The sequence below is a fragment of the Eptesicus fuscus genome, chromosome 21 (genome assembly GCF_027574615.1).
Source record: "Eptesicus fuscus isolate TK198812 chromosome 21, DD_ASM_mEF_20220401, whole genome shotgun sequence".
NCBI classification, from domain to species: Eukaryota; Metazoa; Chordata; class Mammalia; order Chiroptera; family Vespertilionidae; genus Eptesicus; species Eptesicus fuscus.
Genome location: NC_072493.1, coordinates 36,253,087 through 36,272,941, shown reverse-complemented (window position 1 = coordinate 36,272,941; position 19,855 = coordinate 36,253,087). Strand labels below are relative to the sequence as shown.

The following is a 19,855-nucleotide window of genomic DNA, read 5'->3' as shown; positions in this document are numbered from 1 at the left end:
TACTGGAGTGTGTCTGTTGGTCCATTTGGAAGGGAAGATTTCAGAAAGGCGAGGGACATCTGGGGGCCACAGAGGTGCCAGGGTGCTGCCAGGGCAGGAGACCTGTGCTGACGGTGGAAGACGTGCTCAGACAAAAACTGCTGAATTTCTGGTCTCTCAGAACTATTTTGACCATTTCCAATGGCCCCAGCACCCTTTTGGGGAAAGACTGCTCCCCCAGACTTGAGCCACTGTGGGCCATGCAGGGTGTCATGGTCCCTGGTGGGCCCCAGTCTCAACCCAGAGCAGCCAGCCCTGCCTGGGGCAGCCCTGCCTGGGGTCAGCCCTGCCATGGTCAGCCCTGCCTGGGGTCAGCCCTGCCTGGGGCAGCCCTGCCTGGGGCAGCCCTGCCATGGTCAGCCCTGCCTGGGGTCAGCCCTGCCTGGGGCAGCCCTGCCTGGGGTCAGCCCTGCCATGGTCAGCCCTGCCTGGGGCAGCCCTGCCTGGGGCAGCCAAGCTGAGGCCTGCCTGTCAGGAAGGCGGAGATGGGCGCCCCGATGGCTCCGGGTCCCGCTGTGGATGACTGAGGCGTTACAAGGATAGAGAGAAGGATGAAGAGGCACCGACAGTGAGGCAGGCACAGTGAGAAATAGAGAGAGAGGGGTGGCGCTAGCTGGTTTGGCTCAGTGGACAGAGCGTCAGCCTGCAGACTGAAGGGTCCTGGGTTCAATTCCAGTCAAGGGCACATGCTGGTGAAAAGGGAAAGAGGTTTTATTCAAGTGTCTTGATCCCTAGTAGGGGGTGTGCAGGAGGCAGCCAATCAATGATTCTCTCTCATCATTGATGTTTCTCTCTCTCTCTCTCTCTCTCTCTCTCTCTCTCTCTCTCTCTCCGTCCCCCTTCCTCTCTGAAGTCAATAAAATATATATTTAAAAAAAGAAAGAAAATCAGTGTTTAAAAAGAAAGAGAGGGATACAGACAAAGACAAATAAAAAACCAAGACAGGCCCTAGCTGGGTTGGCTCAGTGGATAGAGCACCAGCCTGCGGACTGAAGGGTCCCGGGTTCAATTCCAGCCAAGGGCACATGCCTGGGTTGCAGGCTCAATCCCCAGTGGGGGGTGTGCAGGAGGCAGCCCGTCAATGACTCTCATCATTGATGTTTCTATCTCTCTCTCCCTCTCCCTTCCTCTCTGAAATCAATAAAGAAATATATATATATTTAAAAACTAAGACAGAAGGAGATGAGAGTGATGGACAGAGAGTGGGGCTGAGATGGAGAAGAGATACGATGTCAGGCAGAGAGGAAATGTCAGATGGAGAGAGGGAGAGACAGGCACAGCAGTAGACACACTGACCTCCTTCTAGGAACTCCTACATGGGCAGCTGGTCCTCCCTCAGCTCTGCCCTCCTCGCCTGCTGCTGGCCAAGCCCATTAAGCTGCTCTCCTGGCCACAACTGAAGGCCCCACGCCCTGGGAAGGAAACCACTGAAGAGGCGTCCATGCTCCCCTGCACCCCAAACCATCAATTAGTATTAATGAAGGAAGGCTTCTCACTGCGTAAAGACCCCCATGGGGCCCAGTTGGCGGGGAAGCCCCACCTCCGTGACTCAGGAGGTTAAAGGGCCTGGGCCAGCCTGGGAGCCCGGAGTGTCCAGATGGCGTGTGGCAGTGGGAAGGTCACCATCCAGCTGGTGGACGAGGAGGCAGGACCTGGAGCCCAGGGCCCGAAGCTTTTTAGAGGCCAGAGCTATGCGGCAATCCAAGCAGCCTGCCTGGAGGAGGGGATCCTGTTCCGCGATCCCTACTTCCCTGCTGGCCCTGATGCCCTTGGCTATGACCAGCTGGGGCCGGACTCAGAGAAGGCCAAAGGAGTGAAATGGATGAGGCCCCATGTAAAGTGTGGCTGGGGGCTGGGTTCTGGCTCTGAGGGAAGAGGGGCTGAGGCCTGGACTCCTGAGCCTGAGGGAGGAGGGTTGGGGCCTGGACTCCTGGGCCTGAGGGAGGAGGGCTGAGGCCTGGACTCCTGGGTCTGAGGGAGGAGGGTTGGGGCCTGGACTCCTGGGCCTGAGGGAGGAGGGCTGGGGGCCTGGACTCCTGGGTCTGAGGGAGGAGCGGCTGGGGCCTGGACTCCTGGGTCTGAGGGAGGAGGGTTGGGGCCTGGACTCCTGGGTCTGAGAGAGGAGGGCTGAGGCCTGGACTCCTGGGTCTGAGGGAGGAGGGTTGGGGCCTGGACTCCTGGGCCTGAGGGAGGAGGGTTGGGGCCTGGACTCCTGGGTCTGAGGGAGGAGGGAGGGGGCCTGGACTCCTGGGTCTGAGGGAGGAGGGGCTGAGGCCTGGATTCCTGGGCCTGAGGGAGGAGGGCTGGGGCCTGGACTCCTGGGTCTGAGGGAGGAAGGATCACTGTGGGACCAGCTCAGAGCAGGCTCAACCACTCTGGGTCCAGGAAGGCCCAGAGCAGCCTAGCGCGTGCCCAAAGGCTTTACAAGCCTCTCACGGGGTTGGAGACGCTCGTTACTCTGGAGCAATGAGGCAGGAGGGGACCCAGGCGCCTGGCCTCCCAGCTGCTCCCTCCCTCCCTTTCCTGGCTGAGGCCTGGAATCCCCATCCCCCCAGGAGTTTTGTGCTGAGCCCCAGTTCATCTGTGAGGACATGAGCCGGACAGACGTTTGTCAGGGGAGACTGGGTGAGACCACCGAACCCACCTAAGTCCCCCGATCCTCTGACCTCCTCCTCCCCACCCCTCAGCCCCCCCTCCGTCTCTCCTCTCCCCGGGCCTTAGCCTTCTCTCCTCCAAGGTAACTGCTGGTTTCTTGCGGCCGCCGCTTCCCTCACTCTGCACCCCCGACTCTTGTGCCGAGTGGTGCCCCCTGGACAGGGTTTCCGGGAGAACTATGCCGGCGTCTTCCACTTCCAGGTACAGCTCGGCTCCTCCGCTCAGGCCTGTTCCCCCAGGCGACTGATCCCCTAGGTGACATTGCTTCTTTGGGGCTGGAGTTTTGGACGGGCGCAGCGAGGTCAGGGGTCAGAGGCCGGGCGGGGGGCGGGCTGGGCGCTGAGCCAGGCCTGTCCCTCCACCAGCTCTGGCAGTTCGGCTGCTGGGTGGACGTGGTGGTGGACGACAGACTGCCGGTGCGTGAGGGGAAGCTGATGTTTGTGCGCTCGGAGCAGCGGAATGAGTTCTGGGCCCCCCTCCTGGAAAAGGCCTACGCTAAGTAAGGACCCCCCCCCCCCCGCCGCCCCCGCTGCAACCCGACATCCCAGCCAGCAGACCCCAGCCTCAGGAGACCCCCCAGAGCCCCTCCACTTCTGGGATCGTCTAGATACCTTGCTGAGGGCTCCAGACCACGTCACAGCCCTGGGACCCTAATGCACACCCTCCCCGGAAGCCCTCCACGCTGTAAACCCCCTCCTCCCCCAACAGGTCCCTCAGAACATTCTGAGAGACCCACCAAACACCAGGACCCTTACAGGTCCCTGGGGAGACCGCTAATCTCAGACAGTCTCTCCTGATCCACTGAGAAATCCAAAGCACTCACTCCCCAAAATATTGGGTGTAAGACCTGGGACCCTCAAATCTTTGCTTTTCCCCATCCTGTGCATCTGAAATCCCTGACAAGCCCCGTGGGGGTTACCCCAAAAGGAGACATCCATCTCCCAGAGACGCCAAGTTTCAGACAGCCCCCAGGGTGCCCAGAATTCTGACTGAGCTCTCCTGACACCCCCAAATCACGCAGTCCTGGTAGCCCAGGAACCAAAGGCTTCCAGAGTGTGCCACAGCCCCCCACCTCAAGCGTCTGCAAATTTTCGGAATAGCCCCCGGGACCCCACACCCTGGGACAGAGGTCCCCCCCATCCCGAGATGCTCGCACACGCCTCAGGCGCCCCCATGCCAGACCTGCTCCCACAGGCTCCACGGCTCCTACGAGGTGATGCGAGGCGGCCACATGAACGAGGCTTTCGTGGACTTCACAGGTGGCGTGGGCGAGGTGCTCTACCTGAGACAAGACACCACCCCAGGCCTCTTCTCGGTCCTGCGCCACGCCCTGGCCAAGGAGTCCCTCGTGGGGGCCACTGCCCTGGTGAGAGAGTCGGCCTCCCCTGGACCTGTGGACAGGAGGGGAAGGCATTCCGTGTCCTCCTCTCTGTCGCTGGTGGCTCCTTCTCTTTCACAAACCGAACACGAGCAAGTTGAAAGGATATTGATTTGCTCTCTTAATGCATGAGCTTCAGGTACAGCTGGATCCAGGTGCTTAGCAGACATTGTGAATGTGTTTTTCTACTCCTGGTTCTATTTCTGGGTTAGCTTTCCCTTCATGGGCCCCAAAGAGGCTCCCACAGTTACCTCCCACCACCCCAGAGTTGAGAAAGAAAAGGACTTGTTTCTGAGAATCTCAGCAAAAGTCCAAGATGGGTATCCATGGGCTCAGCTCGGGTCATATGTTCATCTGTGAGCCAATTACGAGCTCATTCACTCATCCATTTACTTAGCCCTGTGCTCAGTTACCCACTTGCTTTGTCTTTTATGTTTCTCTGCCTCTCTCTCTGCCTGTCTATTCTTTATCTTTCTTTGTCTCTAGATCTCTGTCTCTCTCCTCCTTCCATCTGTTTTGTCTCTTGTCTCCATCTCCCTCTCTCTGCTTCCTCACTCCCCTTCACTCTCCAACTCCTGCCTCCCCTCGGAGCCCTGGGTTATTCAGTTGGGTGCTCTGAGAGGAGCACTCCCCAACCCCCCGGCTGCAGCCCCAAGCCCCAGCCACATGGGACCCTCTGACCGGACAAGGAGCAGAGAAGGCACAGATGAGAGGGAGGGTCCTGACCTCCATGTGGCCTCACCATCCTACCCTCCGCCCAGAGTCATCAGGGCGAGTACCGTACAGAAGACGGGCTGGTGAAGGGACACGCATACTCCGTCACGGGCACGCACAAGGTGAGCGCCCCCACGGGTGGGCTGGCAGAGGGCGGCCAGGCGCTAACCCCCACTGACGCCGTTGCCCTCAGATGTCACTGGGCTTCACCAAGGTGCGGCTGCTGCGGCTACGGAACCCGTGGGGCCGTGTGGAGTGGACCGGGCCCTGGAGCGACAGGTGGGATGGACCTGGGGCGGTGGGAGGGCTTGGCCCCGCCTGCCCCTCCCTCACACCCCCATCTCCCCAGCTGCCCACGCTGGGACGTGCTCCCCGCTGAGTGGCGAGATGCCCTGCTGGTGAAGAAGGAGGACGGTGAGTTTTGGTGAGTAGGAGAGGCCCTGGCAGGGCGCAGGGAGGAGCCAGTGCTGCTTGAAGGGACACGGCCGAGGTTCATGGGGTGGGGGTCCTAATGGGAGACACTGCCCATGGGAGCGGTGATTTGGGGGCGGGCTGCCAGCTGGGGGAGCTGAGGACGAAGTAGCAGTAATATTAGGGAGACTGGGAGGCACAGTAACCTCTGGGAGGTCGAGGGGGATGGAGAATATTCAGAGCAATTGGGGGGGTCCTGGTGACGCCTGGGGCATTTCTTGAGATTTGGCAACACTGAGGGGCTGAAGGACATTTGTTGGCAATTGAGAGTCTGAGGGTCTTGATATTTGTGGGCTGGAAACAACTGGACAATGTCTGAGGGAAGTTGGAGGATCTTGGCTATCTGTGGGGCATTTCTGAGGACGTAGAAATTTGGGGGAGCTGGAGGGCTCAGGGATGTGGGGGTCATTCTGGAAACATACTAGTTGGTACTAGGGTACGTGGCAATCTAGAGGAAGCGGGGGGCCTGTGATTGGGGGTGGGGCCGGCGTGACTTGGGGCCACTTTCCAGGATGGAGCTGCAGGACTTCCTCCTCCACTTCAACACCGTCCAGATCTGCTCGCTGAGCCCCGAGGTGCTGGGCCCCCGCCCGGCGGGAGGCGGCTGGCACACCCACATCTTCCAAGGCCGCTGGGTGCGCGGCTTCAACTCTGGCGGGAGCCAGCCTGCTGCCGGTGAGGCCCGGGGGAGGCTGAGAGGCAAGCCAGGGGGCCGCGGCAGGCCGGGTAACCCCGTCTCTTCCTCCTCTACTAGAAACCTTCTGGACCAACCCCCAGTTCCGGCTGACGCTGCTGGAGCCCGATGAGGAAGATGAGGACGAGGACGGGCCCTGGGGGGGCTGGGGAGCCGCAGGGGCTCGGGGCCCCGCTCGCGGCGGCCGCGTCCCCAAGTGCACGGTCCTCCTGTCACTCATCCAGCGCAACCGGCGGTGCCTGCGGGCCCAGGGTCTCACTTACCTCACCGTGGGCTTCCACGTGTTCCAGGTGGGACCTCTGGGCGGGAGAGAGGCAGGGCTAAGGGGGGTCTGAGAAGGCCCAGAGGGGCTGGGAGGCTGAGGGTGGGCGCAGAGACACACACAGAGGGACGGAGTTTGGGCTCGCACGGGCTAAGCAATCCGAGGGGGCCCAGGAGAGACTGAGTCAGGAAGGAGTCAGAGAAAGGGGGGTGGGGCTGAGGATCAGGGAGGTGACAAGGAGCAAAGAAGGCACAGACGAGAGGGAGGGACCCAGGGGCGTCAGAGAGAGGCTGGGCCAGGGGCTGCGGGCCAGGGGCTTAATGAGAGTAGAAAGGGAAGGAAAGAGGGAGGGGTGTGAAGGAGGCAGGGAGGGAACGCTGAGGGTCCTCCCCGACCCCCACCCTGACTCCCCTTGCTCTTACTTCCTATAGATCCCAGAGGAGGTGAGTCTCCGATGGGACCCCGACCCCAGACTCTATCCCTGAACCAGCCCCAAAGCCTCGGACAACCTGCAGGGAAGGCCAGGGGCGCCCTGGGCACGATGGGGGGGCGGGTGGGTCTGCACGGGGCGTTCGGGAGGCCTGCGATGGATGCACGGCCGGGCGGGGTGAACGTGGGCGGTCACGGTCACGGTCACGCCGTCCCCCCCCCCCCCGCCCCCCAGCTGCTGGGCCTCTGGGACTCCCCGCACAGCCGCACGCTCCTGCGGGGCCTGCTGTGCGCCGACCGCTCGCCCTTGTGCGCCCGCCGCGACGTGAGCCGCCGCTGCCGCCTGTTCCCCGGCCACTACCTGGTGGTGCCCAGCGCCGCCCGCGCGGGCGACGAGGCCGACTTCACGCTGCGGGTCTTCTCGGAGCGCCGCCACACCGCCGTGTGAGCCGGGCCCGCAGCCCCGCTGCCGGGGCGGGACGGGGCTGACCCACCTCCGGGATCCGTGGCCCCGGGGGACCCGCCCAGGGCCCCAGGATCCTGCCTAGACCCCACCGATCCTCGGCTGAGACCCCGCCCGCCCCCAGCCGCAGGCGCGGGGTGAGCAGTCTCCCCCATTTCCGCTCTGTCATTTGCAGGGAGATAGACGACGTGATCAGCGCTGATCTGCACGCTCTCATGGTGAGGCGCTGCGCCGGGGTGGGTGTGGGGGCCCTCTGGGCTACAACTAAACTCCCCCCGACCACGCAGGCCCCCGACATTCCCCTGGACCTGGGGTTGAAGCAGCTGTTTCAGGAGCTGGCAGGAGAGGTGAGGAGTGGGCTGAAGGGGTCCCGCCCTCCCCTTGAACTGCTCCTCTACCCTGTCTAATCTTCCTTTAGATTTACCCCTCTCGTAAATCTCCCAAAATGCCCACAGCTCCTCCCTGCCTCAGGGCCTTTGCACAGTCTGGGAGTTCTCATCCTTCGATCCGCCCGCCCTCCCCACCCGCCCCGGTCTTTCTAATGTGCCCTTGGCTGACAGCTCTCCTGGCCCTCCCAGGCTGGTCAGCCACATGCCCGCTATGGGTTTCCACAGCCAGGGCTTCCCCATTGCAGCCCTGACCACCCTCCTGGGCTCTGAGCTCTGGAGAGGGCAGGCCTGCCCCCAGCACCGCTCGGCTGGGCCCAGAGCCCCCTGCTGAATGGCTGCCTGAGTGAATGGCCTCATAACCCGCTCTCTGACCAGGAGGAAGAGCTCGGTGCCTCTCAGCTCCAGACCTTGTTAAGCATTGCCCTGGAGCCTGGTGAGTTGGGACCAGAGTGGTCCTCACAGGGCCCCCCGATGTGGGGGAACCCGTGATGCTGCTGGGAGTCTGATGGCATTCCTCCCACGTGGGCCCTGCGGCAGGACCGGTGCCCAAGGCCCAGCGACACATAAGCCCCCCTCCTCTGAGGGACAGGACAGGCAGGGAGTGTGGCTGCACTCAGAACTCCCTTGCCTGGGTTCAAATCCCGGCTTTGTGAGTTACCAGCAGTCCTTGGTGTGCCTCAGTTTCTATAAAATGGGGGGGGGGGTGCAGTGATCCCAAGCACTCACAGTGACGCCAGCCCACGGGAAGCTTGGGGTTTTGTTTGTTCCTGTAGCCAGGGCCCACAGCTGGACCCCCAGGGAGATCGGCCTCAGGACCTGTGAGCAGCTGCTGCAGTGCTTCGGGGTATACGGTGGGAGCCGGGCCTGGTAGGGAGGGTGGTGATGTTGGCACCTCTGCCCCCCTTCTGGGGACATTTACTGCAACCAGATGTCCCTCTCCAGCACGGCAGAAGCCTGGCCCTGCACCACTTCCAGCAGCTCTGGGGCCACCTCCGGGACTGGCAGGTAAGGGACTTGGGCGGAACCACCTCCTGGAAGGAGAAGACTTCACTAATAGGGCACAGATGCTCTGTGGGCCAGCAGGGCCCCAGGGGAGTAGGGGCTGGACCACACCACACCGACTTGGAGGGATGGGCTAGGATGTCGCTGCTCCATCGCCCTCTGTGGTCCATCTGGAGTGGAGGTGGGAAACCTATTTCCTGCCAAGGGCCATTTGAGCGTTTATAACATCATTCACGGGCCATGTAAAATGATTGTCTTAAAAACTAGCCTGCTATATTTAGCCAAACATTTAATTAACTCACCCCTAATGCCTTGGGAGGGCCAGAACCAATGGTTTCAAGGGCCTTCTTCGGCCTGCAGGCCAGACAGTCCCCATCCCTGCTCTAGGTCCAGATGAGCTTAGACATCACGAAAGCACACTGGCTCCGGTCTGGGCTGGCGTTTTAGCTCCCAGCTCAGCCGGTCTGGCTGTGTGATCGCAGGCCAGTACCTCCCCTTGGAGGCACTTTGCTTATCTAGCAGTGGGAGGTGGTGATCCGCCCCCCACCCCCGAAACCCATGTGGGAAGAAAACCGTCTAAGGCTTCTCTATCCTAAGAACGGTGATAAGCCATCATTTGTTGTGCCCTCAGTTGCCCCCCCCCCCCCACCCTGTGGGTAACCTTAGCATGTCCTCACAACCACCTTGTTACAGCTCTTATTATGGATCCCATTTTACAAACTGGGAAGCACAGACCCGAAGTGGTCAAGCTGCTTCCCCACGCCACGAAGCCAGGAAGAAAGGGAGCTGGGGCGGGCACCTGGCCTGTCGGAGGGGCTGACCTCTTCCTCCCCACCCAGGCCATATTCGACAAGTTCGACCAGGACGCCTCTGGCACCATGAACTCCCATGAGCTGAGGCTGGCGCTGAATGCTGCAGGTATGGACAGAGGCCTCGGGGTGAGTCGTGAGGACAGGATCGGCTCCCCCTCCTGCCCCGTCCCCTTCGAGTCCTAGCAGCCCACTCAGCTGCCAACACCCACAAAGCCGACCTCTCGGCTTGTTGCCTGCTCTTGGCAGGGACTGTGACCTTGAGAGGCCACGGGAGAGTCCTGTGTGGGGGAAGGAAGGTGTGAGAGGTGATGGGCCAGGGAGGGCTGGTGTCTGAGGCCCTCGTCCCCAGGGCACTGTGGTAGATAGAATGTCCTGTATTCCCGGCTTTGTGAGTTGGAATCCTAACTACTGACTTCCTCCTGGGGGGCCCTTCCCTCGGCATGTGAGTCCATCGCCTGGAGCCTCCATTGCCCTCTGTAAAGTGGCTCCAACACAGAGTGGCTACAGAGTTCAACGTTCCCCCTTGTGTGGAAGGAGCCGGGGAGGGAAACCAGACAGGAACTCCTAGACCCCCCCCCCCCCCCCCAGCGAAGTGAAGCGTAAGACATCGAGATCCAAGATCCAGGGATGTGCAAGGAAAGAAAGGAGCCCAAGACAGAGGGGGGAGGGGGGATGGAATCAGAGAGAAGACGGGGAGATGAGGGACAGGGAGAAACAAAGTCGCAGACAGACAGAAGCAATGGCGAGAGAGAACGAGGAGAAGGTGCAAGTCTGTACTTTGTATCACGGAGCACCTGGCACGTGCCTGGTGTACGAGGCGGAAGAGAAGTGATCAGGTGCTCTTTCGGTTCTCTGGTACAAACAGCAGATAGAACACCGAGGTCAGGTGGCGATAAGTGCTAGGGCATTGCAGGGACGGGTGGGGTGAGACAGGGCGGCCAGGGAAGGCCTTGCTGAGGTTTGAGCAGAGACCTGAAGGGAGTGAGCTTTGGGGACACTGGGGCAAGTGTTCCGGACAGAGGGAACAGTGAGTGCAAAGACCCTGAGGTGTGAGCCCGTACCCTGAGGGGCTGGTGTGAAGGAGGGGCCTGAAGCCAAGCGGGGGAGGGGAGTGGTGGTCAGAGTAAAGATTGGTGGTGATGGTGGGGAGACAGGAGAGCCCACGGGGCATCATGAGGACTTTGGCTCTTTAAAACGTTTTTAATTACGTGTAAGAGGGACGAGGGAGAGGCAAGTCCAGGTCAGAGTGCAGCGGCTGGAGTGACGGCAGTGTCTAGCGAAGGGAAGGCCAGGGAGGGGACCAGCAAGCCCCGAGACCCAGGATCAGGCAGGGTGTCAGGACGGGGGATTACCAGAAGCAGCTGCTCCAATTCAGCCACATCGTTGCTCCACAGAGTCCTTGAACACCTGCTCTGCTCACGGCCCTGGGCAGGCTGATGTTGGGATTCAGTGGTGACTAGAAAACCTTTCCTGACCCCCCACGGCTTCCAGTCCAGAGGCAGCAGCTACCAATGACAGTGACAGCCCAGAGTGGTCAGGGTGGAGGTGGGGAGGCCCAGGGAACTGTGGGAGCCCAGAGGAGGTGCTCGATGCTGCGTGCTGGGGTTACCTATGGGGGCTTTCTGAAGAGTGAGAGGAGGAGGGATGCCTTGGGCCAAGAGGGAGAGGTGCTCTGGGCACAGGGAACAGCATGCACAAAGGAGGCAAGAAGCCAAGGTCCACGTGGGGAGAGGAGGAGAGTGGGAGGGGAGGTTTGGTCTGTGAGGGCGTCTTGTGCTTGGTACAATGGGGCCCTGGCGCGGGGTAACCAGGTCATGGTCACTAGGAGTGAACCTTGATAAACTAGGTGAGGGACTTCACCAGGACCAGGAGACCCTGGGCAGGAACCCACATCAGGCACCACAAAACAGAGCCCATAAGTGGTCAGAGGAAGCGGACCGTAGGAATTCCAGAGAGGGCTGCTGAAGGGCTCTCGGCCCCTTCACCTCCTCTGCCTGCCTGGGTTTCCCACGGCCCTGGACACAGCAGCTCGACCCCACCCCCACCCCACCCTGAGGGCAGATGAAGGCCAGAGGTCACACCACCAGGATGAGGGGGCAGCCTCCTCTTCCCCCCAAGACTTTCCACGGCACCCAGACAAGGCACAGGCCGCGATGGCACTTGATAATTATCCTCAAACTGTGCGTCTGGACCTGCAGCAGAGGGGCCACCTACAGCCTGCGTCCCTGTGAGAGCGTTCCCGGGGACCTGGGAGAACCAGTCCCCGTGAGAGCATTACCTGGGACCTGGGAGAACCGTGTCGGCGGCTTTTAGAAGCCTGCTTAGGTTCCTAAACGTTAGAAATCGCCCCTGATGTGGAGTATAAAGAGACTGACTCCATACGGAACTGACAAGAATGTTTTGCTGCACAGAAAAATCCTCCAGGGCCCACTAGCAGAAATCCTGTTTAAAGGAGTAACACTGACACAGTTGGTATGTGCCAGGCACGGCCCTACGCTCTCTACATGGAACATCTTCACACAACCTTACGGGGTCAGGGCTGTCCTAGTTCCCGTTGGACAGATGAGGAAACTGAGGCCCATAGCAACACAGCTGGGTTGAGGCAGAGCTGGGAACAGGTCCCTGTGGTCTCCCTGAGGAGTCAGGGTGGGGTGCCATACCGAGGTGGGGTTCATGGCAGCCCAGGCTCAGAGGCAGCCTCCCCCTAGGCTTCCACCTCAACAACCAGCTGACCCAGGCCCTTACCAGCCGCTACCGGGACAGCCGACTGCGTGTGGACTTCGAGCGCTTTGTGTCCTGTGTGGCCCAGCTCACCCGCATCTTCCGTGAGTGTCACCCCGAGCCCGGGCTGGGGCACAGGGAGACTGTCTCCCACCGCAGGGGGACTGGGTGGTGGGCATTCACCCGGCCCTCCCTGCACAGGCCACTGTAGACAGCACCTGGATGGGGGCGAGGGAGTCATCTGCCTGAGCCGTCAACAGGTGAGCCTGAGCCGGAGGGACAGGGGCACCAGGCGGCTAGGGCAGGAGGCCCGAGAGACCCCTGCCTCAAGCCCACTGTCTTCTCTCACCCAGTGGATGGAGGTGGCCAACTTCTCCTAGGATCTTGGCAGGGGAGCGCCTGCGGCTGGAGGCGGGCGAGCTGCAGGAGCCCTGCCTTTCCCGTCAGCGTGGACCAGGGTTTATTCCACAGCAAGGGGTTCTGAGCCAAACCAGCCTCCCAGGCCCTCCACCTCCCTGCCTGGCATGGGGGCGGATGCGCTGACAGCAGGCAGTACTTCTGAGCACGGCCTTGGGAGCCGGTCTGCCCCACGCTCACCACTGGTGACGCTGGGCAAGTCACTGCCCTCTGTGCTCTGCTCTCCTCTGAACGGGGATGACGCGACCCCTTGGGCAGGCTACACTGTGTGCTGAGAACAGTGCCTGGCCCCGACTGGGTCCCCAATAGCATTCTCATTCTACACACGCATGGGAACAGGGACTGTGGAACCCCCGGGCCCTGCCCCACTCTGCGGAGAGGTGCTGTGTCACCGCTCTGCTAAAAGTGAGAGAACAGAGATTGGAGAGAAAGAGAGGATACTGTAGACTCCTTCTTAAAAATATTACATGTTTTATTATCCTGTCCCCAGAAGGGTGGTTTATCCAGAAACCAAGAAAAAAAAAAATCAATCCGAATAAAACAAAAGGGGAATGGGAAAGGAACAAAACCATCAACTAACAGGCAGCCAGGCCAGCAGCCTACCCCCCACCTCAGGAGGGTCCCCAGAGACCCATGCCTGACGGCAGACAACAGAAAAATCAGTAAGGGGCTGGGGGAGGGGAGCAATCAGCTATGTCTTCATTATGAGAGCAAGAGGCGGCAAAGATATGTTGCTAGGTGAATATATATTTATATAATAAATCCGTAACTTAATAAAGTAAATAGTAATTCTCTGAAAGGTTTAAAATTTTTATAGCTTTTTTTTTGTGATTTTGTGTGTTTTTTTTGTTTTGTTTTGTTTTTTGGTTTTGGTCCTTAGAAAATCTGAGAGACGCAGGTCCAGACAAAGCCAGGTGGGAGCTGGTTGGGGGCAGGGGTAGAAGGCTGGGTGCCCAATCCACTCCTCTGTTGCAGAAGGGGACACTGAGCTGCATCCCCCACCTCCTGGCAATCGCAAAGGAGGGGGGAGGGGTGAAGGGAGCAGGGTGGGGTCCTCTTTCCTATTGGGTAGCTGTGGTGCCCTCTGCTGGGCCCATCACAGGTGTGAGCAGTTCCTGGACAAGGCACATAGGGCTTTGGCCTAGATGTGGGAGGCCTTGCAGGGACCTCGGGAGAAAGGAAGGGGCAGGCCGTGTGGGCATTCCTTGGGCCCGGAGGGGACCTGTTTTGCTTGTGGGGATCCACTGTCCCCTCCACATAGTTAAAAACAACAACAAACCAATACATCATATATATTTACCAGACCAGAAGTGTTGACCCCCAAAAGTCTCCAGTACCCCTATCCAGGGGGAGCGGGAGAGAACCTCCTGGCCAACTGACAAAGAGAGAGGAGAGAGCCTGCCCCAGCCCCTCCCTGCCCACCCGCCCCACCCCGAGAAAGGACTGACAGAGTGCTTTGCATAGATACAGAGTCAGAGGAACAGGACCAGGGAGGCCCCGCAGCAGGGAGAGGGGCTCTCCCAGCCCCTCCTGGAGGCTGAGGAGGGGGTGTTTGGTCAGGGCTCTCTGTGGGAGCCTCACAGGTCACTCTCGCCGTACAGGGCTGTAGAGAAGGACTTGTAGTCAAGGGCCCCGGGCACCGCATCAGGGCCCTGGTACGGTGCCATGCGGGCGATGCAGTACTCGGCCTGGTCGGGGGGCAGCTCTCTCCGAAGCTCCTCGGCTGTGATGAAGTTCTGGGGAAGGCAGGACGGGACTTTGGGCCACCTGCACCCCACATTGGCCCCCAGCCCCTCATGCCCAGTCCTGACTGCAGAGCCCCTTCCTGCTGGCCCCAGGTGCTCAGAGGTGTCTGGCTTACCTTGTCCCCAGCCAGGACTTTGAAGGAGGCAATGACCTGGTCGGCTGTGTCTGTGTCGGTAGTTTCCCTAGACATGAAGTCGATGAAGGCTTGGAAAGTCACGAGGCCGCTGTGGTTGGGGTCGACGACGCTCATGATGCGGTTGAACTCAGCATCCCCCTGCGAGGCAGGAGTGGGGCAGGGGACAGGCAGCATTTGAGTGGGGCAGGATGGCTGGGCCGGGGCAGCAGAACCGAGCTAGGAGGGCAGGGTCGACCCCAGTGCACACTCCCAAGTTGTCAGCCTGCCTCCAAGGGCCTGGATTCCCCGGGCAACTGCCCCATGAGCGCCCTCTCCTCTTCCCCTCCCACATTTCTGGGAAGTGGGGAGTGGGGTATAGAGCAAATAGGTCTGCTGCTCCTCAGCCCTAGGCTCACAAGTTAACTCTGGAGGGTGGGGAAGAAAGAAAAAGAGAAAGAAAAGGGGGAGAGAGCTGGAGGCCTGACCTCCTCTCTCTGCAGACTTCCAAGAAAGGGGGTGGGAGGCTCAGGGAGTCATCGGAGGGACCCCAGTCCAGCAGATGCAGCAGAAGGAGGGAGGTGAGGCTGCACTGATCTGGTGGAGGGGTGTCCCTGAGGACCTGGAAACTCTAGATGGGGTAGCACAAAAAGGAGGAGGAGGAAGGGGGAGGGAGGAGGAAGAAAAGGAAGGGGAGGAGGAGCAGGAGGAGGAGGAGTGGCACAGCAGCGAGGGAGGCAGAGGCTGCATACCAGGCTGTATCCTGTGGAGATAAGCAGAGCCCTGAAGTCATCGGAGTCCATGCTGCCTGTCTGTTTCTGCTCGAGGACGCAGGGACAGCAGGAGGCCAGGCCCACAGTAGGCAAGAGGGGCAGCCCCATGTGCACAGCAGGGAAACAGGACAGTGGCAGGAGCAGGGGAGACCAAGGCGGCCCCAAGAGACCAGGTAAGGGGAAGGGGTCCAGAAAGACACAGGTAGGAAGGAGGCAAGAGAACCGGTGAGATGGTATACATAACGAAGAGGGTGGAATGGCGGGGTGGGGAGACAGAGGAGAGAGAGAAAGAAGAGCAGTTAATGCCATGGTCCGCTGGGGCCCCGGGGGCGCATACCTGCCGGTCATTCTCCACGTCGTAGCCCAGGCTGATGAGGCAGGCCTTGAATTCCTCCGGCCCCAGCGCCCCGCCGTGGTCCTGCCGGTTGTCCAAAGGCAGGTGTGCCAGGGGCGGTGTGGAAAGCAGGCCGGCACGGAGGTGGGAGGGGCAGGGTTACATGCAGAGGGCCGGGGGCCGGGGGAGACACATGGAGGAGGGAAACACAGAGTTAGCAGTGATGTGGACGAGGCGATGGCCAGGGACAGCTGGGCAGGTGGAGGGTGTGGGTGGCCTGGAGGGCAGTCGGAGGCTTCTCCCCACGTCCTCGGGGCTAGAGCAGGGTGGGGAGCTCAGTGGTGCAGAACCGAGGATTGAGTCCCAGGACTCAGAGGGGGAGGGGGCACACCTTGCCTCCAGGGTCTGGGGTGGGAGAAAAGGGATTGCACTCTGCCCTGTGCGAGGCGTCAGGGTCCTGCTTGATGGTGCAGGGCGGAGGCTGCACCCTCCTCCCCACGGGGGAAAGCAGGCAGATAGATGACACATCAGGCCCAGCAGAGGACAGGGACTGGGGTCAACGCTGGCACTCAGGCCCTTCCAAAGGGGCTGCCAGACCAAATCTGAATTTGAAGAACACTGTGTGTCTGCGTAAACCAGATTCCCGGGTCAGGTCTCAATTCTCGGGTGTGCTGGGACTTGGTTGTCCCAAGGTCTCATGTGCAGGTAGGTGAGGAAGCACGGCCTGAAGCGGGGCTCAGGACCCCCCTTTTCTTCCTAAGGGAAACTGCTCCTGATGTGGTCACGGTGTGCACGTCTGCACCACCTTCCGTGGCTGAGGCCCTGCCAAGCCCTGTGAGCGGCGGCAGATACGTAGCAACTGTGATGTGAATGGACTGACAGATGCAAAGACAGAGGGGGCAAGATGATGGGACAGTGACAACGGTGACAGCAGGGAGGGGAGGTGCTGAGGGGCAGACAGAGTTGCTCACCTTGTCAAAGTGGTTGAAGGATGCCCGGAACTCCTGCATCTGCTCCTGGCTGATGCCCTTGGCATCCCGGGTGAGGATTTGGTTCTCAATCTCGTTGATGGTGCGGGCAATGGTGGTGAGCAGCTGCTCCCAGCCCACTCGGATGTGCTGGGGGAGAAGGGAGGGTGTGACTGCAGGCCGGGCTGGTGGGAGTGCTTGGACCACCACAGCTGCAGCTGAGGGACACTTGGAACTGGGTTCTCCCCGTATGGGGGAGGGGGGGGGTGTATAGCATGGAGTGAGGCTCACCCTACCTTTCTCCCAAATGCCAGTCCAGGCCCATGCTCTCTTGTGTACTTCATTTGCACACAGGGACAGAGGCAGAGTTCAGTCACCTTAGTATATACTTGGTGACAGATGTAGCATAGGGCCAGGGCCCAATACCTGTGCGGGGTCTGTGTGAAAACTTGGCAGAGATATGTGGGGCCAAGTTTAATTGGCTTTCTGGGGAGAAACACTCCCCGTTTTGTGGCATCTGCCATGTGCACGGTGTAAATACTGTCACCCAAGATGATTTCAAGCTACCAATATGATGGTAAGCAGCCCTGACAGTGTGACCGGCCGCAGAGAGCTGGCACACACAGATGCTGGCACACACTGGCTGGATCTGTGTTCTCAAGTGAGGACTCAGTGCTGAGGCCACAGCGGGAGCTGGTGCTACCCTCCCAGCTCTCTCGGGAGCTTGTCCTGAGATGTGTTGTCATGGTGTTGGGAGCAGTGTTAGGAAAATATTAAAAAATGTGTAAACATGTTGATCTAGTCTTTTCAGTCAGGATAAAAGAGACGGAGGAAGCCGCAGACGCCTTTCCTACTGGACTACGTAGGGCTCTTCCGTGCTACAGATGGGGTGTGGGGGCCTGGTGGGGTAGAGCGTACCTCCATGGTGTAGTTGGTGTGCTTGTTGTCGAAGATGAGGGCCTCCTGGATGAGCTGGTGCTGCTGCTCGAGCAGGTCCAGGTTCGGCTTGTAGTCCACGATGCTGCGCTCATACTGCTTCAGGTGGCTCAGCTGGTCCTCCAGGGTCCCGTTCATCTCGATGGAGATGCGCCCGATTTCCTGCTCACAAGCAGGTGCCACTGGAGGTGGGGCTGGCGGGCCCTCGGCCACAACTAGCCCCCCAGAGGAGATCCCTGCTGCTGGTGGCCTCCCTACCAGGGTCCCTCCTCCTAAAAGGCCAGTGGCTCAGTGATGGTCCCTCCCTGTCCCCGCTGCAGTGTAAAAGCAACCACACTGGAGAGTTTCTGTGCTAAGTGCTACACATGCCTAACTTCAATGCACCTTGACTCACCGTGACAGGCCCTGTCTACAAATGTGGAAACTAAGGCCCAGCAAAGCAACTCCTCACAGTAAGAGGCAGAGTCCGATTCTGAACCAGGCCTGGCTGATGTGAGAGCCTGGGCTCCTGAGGGGGGCCTGCCTTGGCTCCCTCGGTGGCCATGCTGTGTAGCTGGCAGGGCTGACCAGCCTATACCTTCCCCGGCTGTAGTGAGTTTCAGCGAGGCTGCGCTGGTCAGCGTGAGCCTGGTGGTAGTGAGCATAGTAAGAGGTGGCCAGAGCTGCACTGGCATCATTACAAACCTTCCTGCGGCTAGGCCGCGAGGGTTACTGTGAGCACGCCGCGAGGGTCTGAGCTGGGACCGCCCTGACCACAGCTACACCACAGCGCCGGCGGCAGGGCCTGCACTGAGCAGGGCATGACAGCATTTGTGGAGCAAATGAAGTAACTCTTTTCACCCCCATTTTAGAGATGAGAAAACCGAGGAGCAAGGTTAAATTGTGCCTGAGCTCACAGCACCAGTCAAGGGCAGAGTGAAGACTCGAACCTACTCCATCTGCCTCCTCAGCCAAGTAGCCCTCTGGGTGGTGCTGCCACTTCCACGCACATCACTGATCCACCCGCCTAACTCCACCAGGTCAGGGCTCCCAGCCGGGAGGAGCTGGGACCACACCCACTAGGCCTCCAGGTCCGCTGGCCCTGGGAGCACATGTTGCGGCCGGAGCAGACAACCTTTTCTGCTCAACACCTCCTGCTTACTGGGCGCTCTTCCCCACTCCGCCCTGGGCTCAGCAGGGCGAGGGCGAGGGCAACGGCCCCTCACCTCCATCTTAGTCTGGATCCAGGGCCCCACGATGTTGGCTTGGCTGGCGAACTGGCGGCGGAGGTGCTCATTGGACTGCTGCTTGCTTTGCTCCTCCAGGAGGGCATGGTCCCGTTTGGGCACCAGCTGCTGCACCTGGGGAAGGGCATGGAGCAGTCAGGGTGACGGCCCCCTCACCGGGCCAGCCCTGCCCTGCCCTGCCCTGGCCCTGCTGAGGGGCTCTCCCCACCTTCTCCCATTTGGAGTTGATGATCTGGGGGGTGACAGTGGTGTAGGGGTTGCTGCCTGACAGTTTGATGTGGTTGCTCTCGGCGATCCTCTGGGCCTCCTTGTGGATGGCCAGGATGGCCTCCCGTTCCCTGTCGGCATCCGGCAGCGTTGACTTGAACTGGTCATGGGCTGAGATCAGACCCTGAGAGAGAAGAAGGAGTGAGGGGCAACCCAGCCCCTCAGAAGTCCCACAAGAAGGATGGGTAGGGGCGGACCTCGATCTCCTCGATGGTGTGGACGATGAACATGTCCTGGAGGTCCTCCATGGCACTCTCCATCCAGTTGTTGAAGGGGGCTGCCCGCTTGGCGTATTCCAGGTGCAGCTGGTCAATGGTCTCCAGCTGCTTCTCTGTTTTCTGGTGTGTGGGGAGGGGCACGGACAGAGGAGAGAGGTCAGTCAGTAAGCAGGAAGTGGTGAATGGTGGGGAGGGGTCTGCAGGCCCCAAGGGGTCAGTGGGTACACCAGGCTCCAGGGTGACATTGCCCCTCCTCACCTCCAAGGCCTCCCTGCGACTGTGGGTCAGAGAGCCAAGGGCGTCCCACTGATCGCAGATCTTCTGGCACCGGGTGTTGACATTGTGGGAGTCATAGTAATCCAGCTCACTGTGGGCAGGGCAAAGGGTGGTGAGACCTGGCAGAGGCCAGTAACGGGTGGACCCGGACCCACCTGCCCCCTAAAGTCTCAGGCCTTGGTACCAGGGGATACCAAAGTTGAAGGCTATTAGTTATCCACCACTCCTATGACGTATGGCCGCCCAGGGTAGGAAGAATTCAGGAGTGGAGGAGGGGGAGGGGATAAAGGAGTGGCAGGGGCTTCCTCTTGCTCTCACTCTATGGGCTGCTAAGCTATGATAAACTAAATGGGTGGGTGGGTGGGTGGGGGCACAGAGTGTGGCCCTTGACCAAGACTGTATGGGGATTGCTTTCCTACTTAAAGAAAGTCGAGAAGAGTACACTGGTTAGAGAGCATGGGCTCCCTACGCCTGAATTCTGGCTCCATGATTTTGTACTTGTGTGGCTCTGAGAGGGAACCCTGTTTTCTTGTTTGTGAAGTGGTGGTGGGGT

General features: G+C 60.2%; 2 protein-coding genes across 2 annotated transcripts in view; one reads left to right on the top strand and one right to left on the bottom strand.

Moving 5' to 3' along the window:
- The first annotated feature begins 1,636 nt into the window (after window positions 1-1,636).
- CAPN12 (calpain 12) lies at window positions 1,637-12,750 on the top strand. The gene is made up of 21 exons (XM_054710010.1): window positions 1,637-1,873; window positions 2,595-2,664; window positions 2,777-2,895; window positions 3,060-3,193; window positions 3,889-4,060; window positions 4,834-4,908; window positions 4,980-5,065; window positions 5,136-5,210; window positions 5,769-5,932; window positions 6,012-6,241; window positions 6,645-6,656; window positions 6,878-7,086; window positions 7,281-7,323; window positions 7,393-7,452; window positions 7,870-7,927; window positions 8,268-8,338; window positions 8,437-8,499; window positions 9,336-9,414; window positions 12,017-12,133; window positions 12,231-12,289; window positions 12,383-12,750. Exons 1-21 carry the CDS (start codon window positions 1,637-1,639, stop codon window positions 12,407-12,409), a joined length of 2,160 nt encoding a protein of 719 aa, XP_054565985.1. The 3' UTR covers window positions 12,410-12,750.
- A 144-nt stretch (window positions 12,751-12,894) lies between these two features.
- ACTN4 (actinin alpha 4) overlaps window positions 12,895-19,855 on the bottom strand; it is a 76,328-nt gene continuing 69,367 nt past the window's right edge. The window contains exons 13-21 of the mRNA XM_008139632.3: window positions 19,285-19,393; window positions 19,006-19,146; window positions 18,750-18,932; window positions 18,521-18,655; window positions 17,298-17,477; window positions 16,383-16,529; window positions 15,415-15,495; window positions 14,308-14,466; window positions 12,895-14,182 (exon numbers count right to left, since the gene is read on the bottom strand). Coding sequence (XP_008137854.1) covers window positions 14,024-14,182; window positions 14,308-14,466; window positions 15,415-15,495; window positions 16,383-16,529; window positions 17,298-17,477; window positions 18,521-18,655; window positions 18,750-18,932; window positions 19,006-19,146; window positions 19,285-19,393 — 1,294 coding nt within the window. The 3' untranslated portion in view covers window positions 12,895-14,023. The remainder of the gene's footprint in view (window positions 14,183-14,307; window positions 14,467-15,414; window positions 15,496-16,382; window positions 16,530-17,297; window positions 17,478-18,520; window positions 18,656-18,749; window positions 18,933-19,005; window positions 19,147-19,284; window positions 19,394-19,855) is intronic.

What these genes read in the sequence shown, in the direction of transcription:
- CAPN12 (XM_054710010.1), top strand. Translation starts at nt 1,637, where the DNA reads ATGGCGTGTGGCAGTGGGAAGGTCACCATCCAGCTGGTGGACGAGGAG. An exon ending in ACCGGGCCCTGGAGCGACAG is followed by an intron (nt 5,066 to 5,135) that starts GTGGGATGGACC and finishes CCATCTCCCCAG; the next exon opens with CTGCCCACGCTGGGACGTGC. An exon ending in TTCAGGAGCTGGCAGGAGAG is followed by an intron (nt 7,453 to 7,869) that starts GTGAGGAGTGGG and finishes CTCTCTGACCAG; the next exon opens with GAGGAAGAGCTCGGTGCCTC.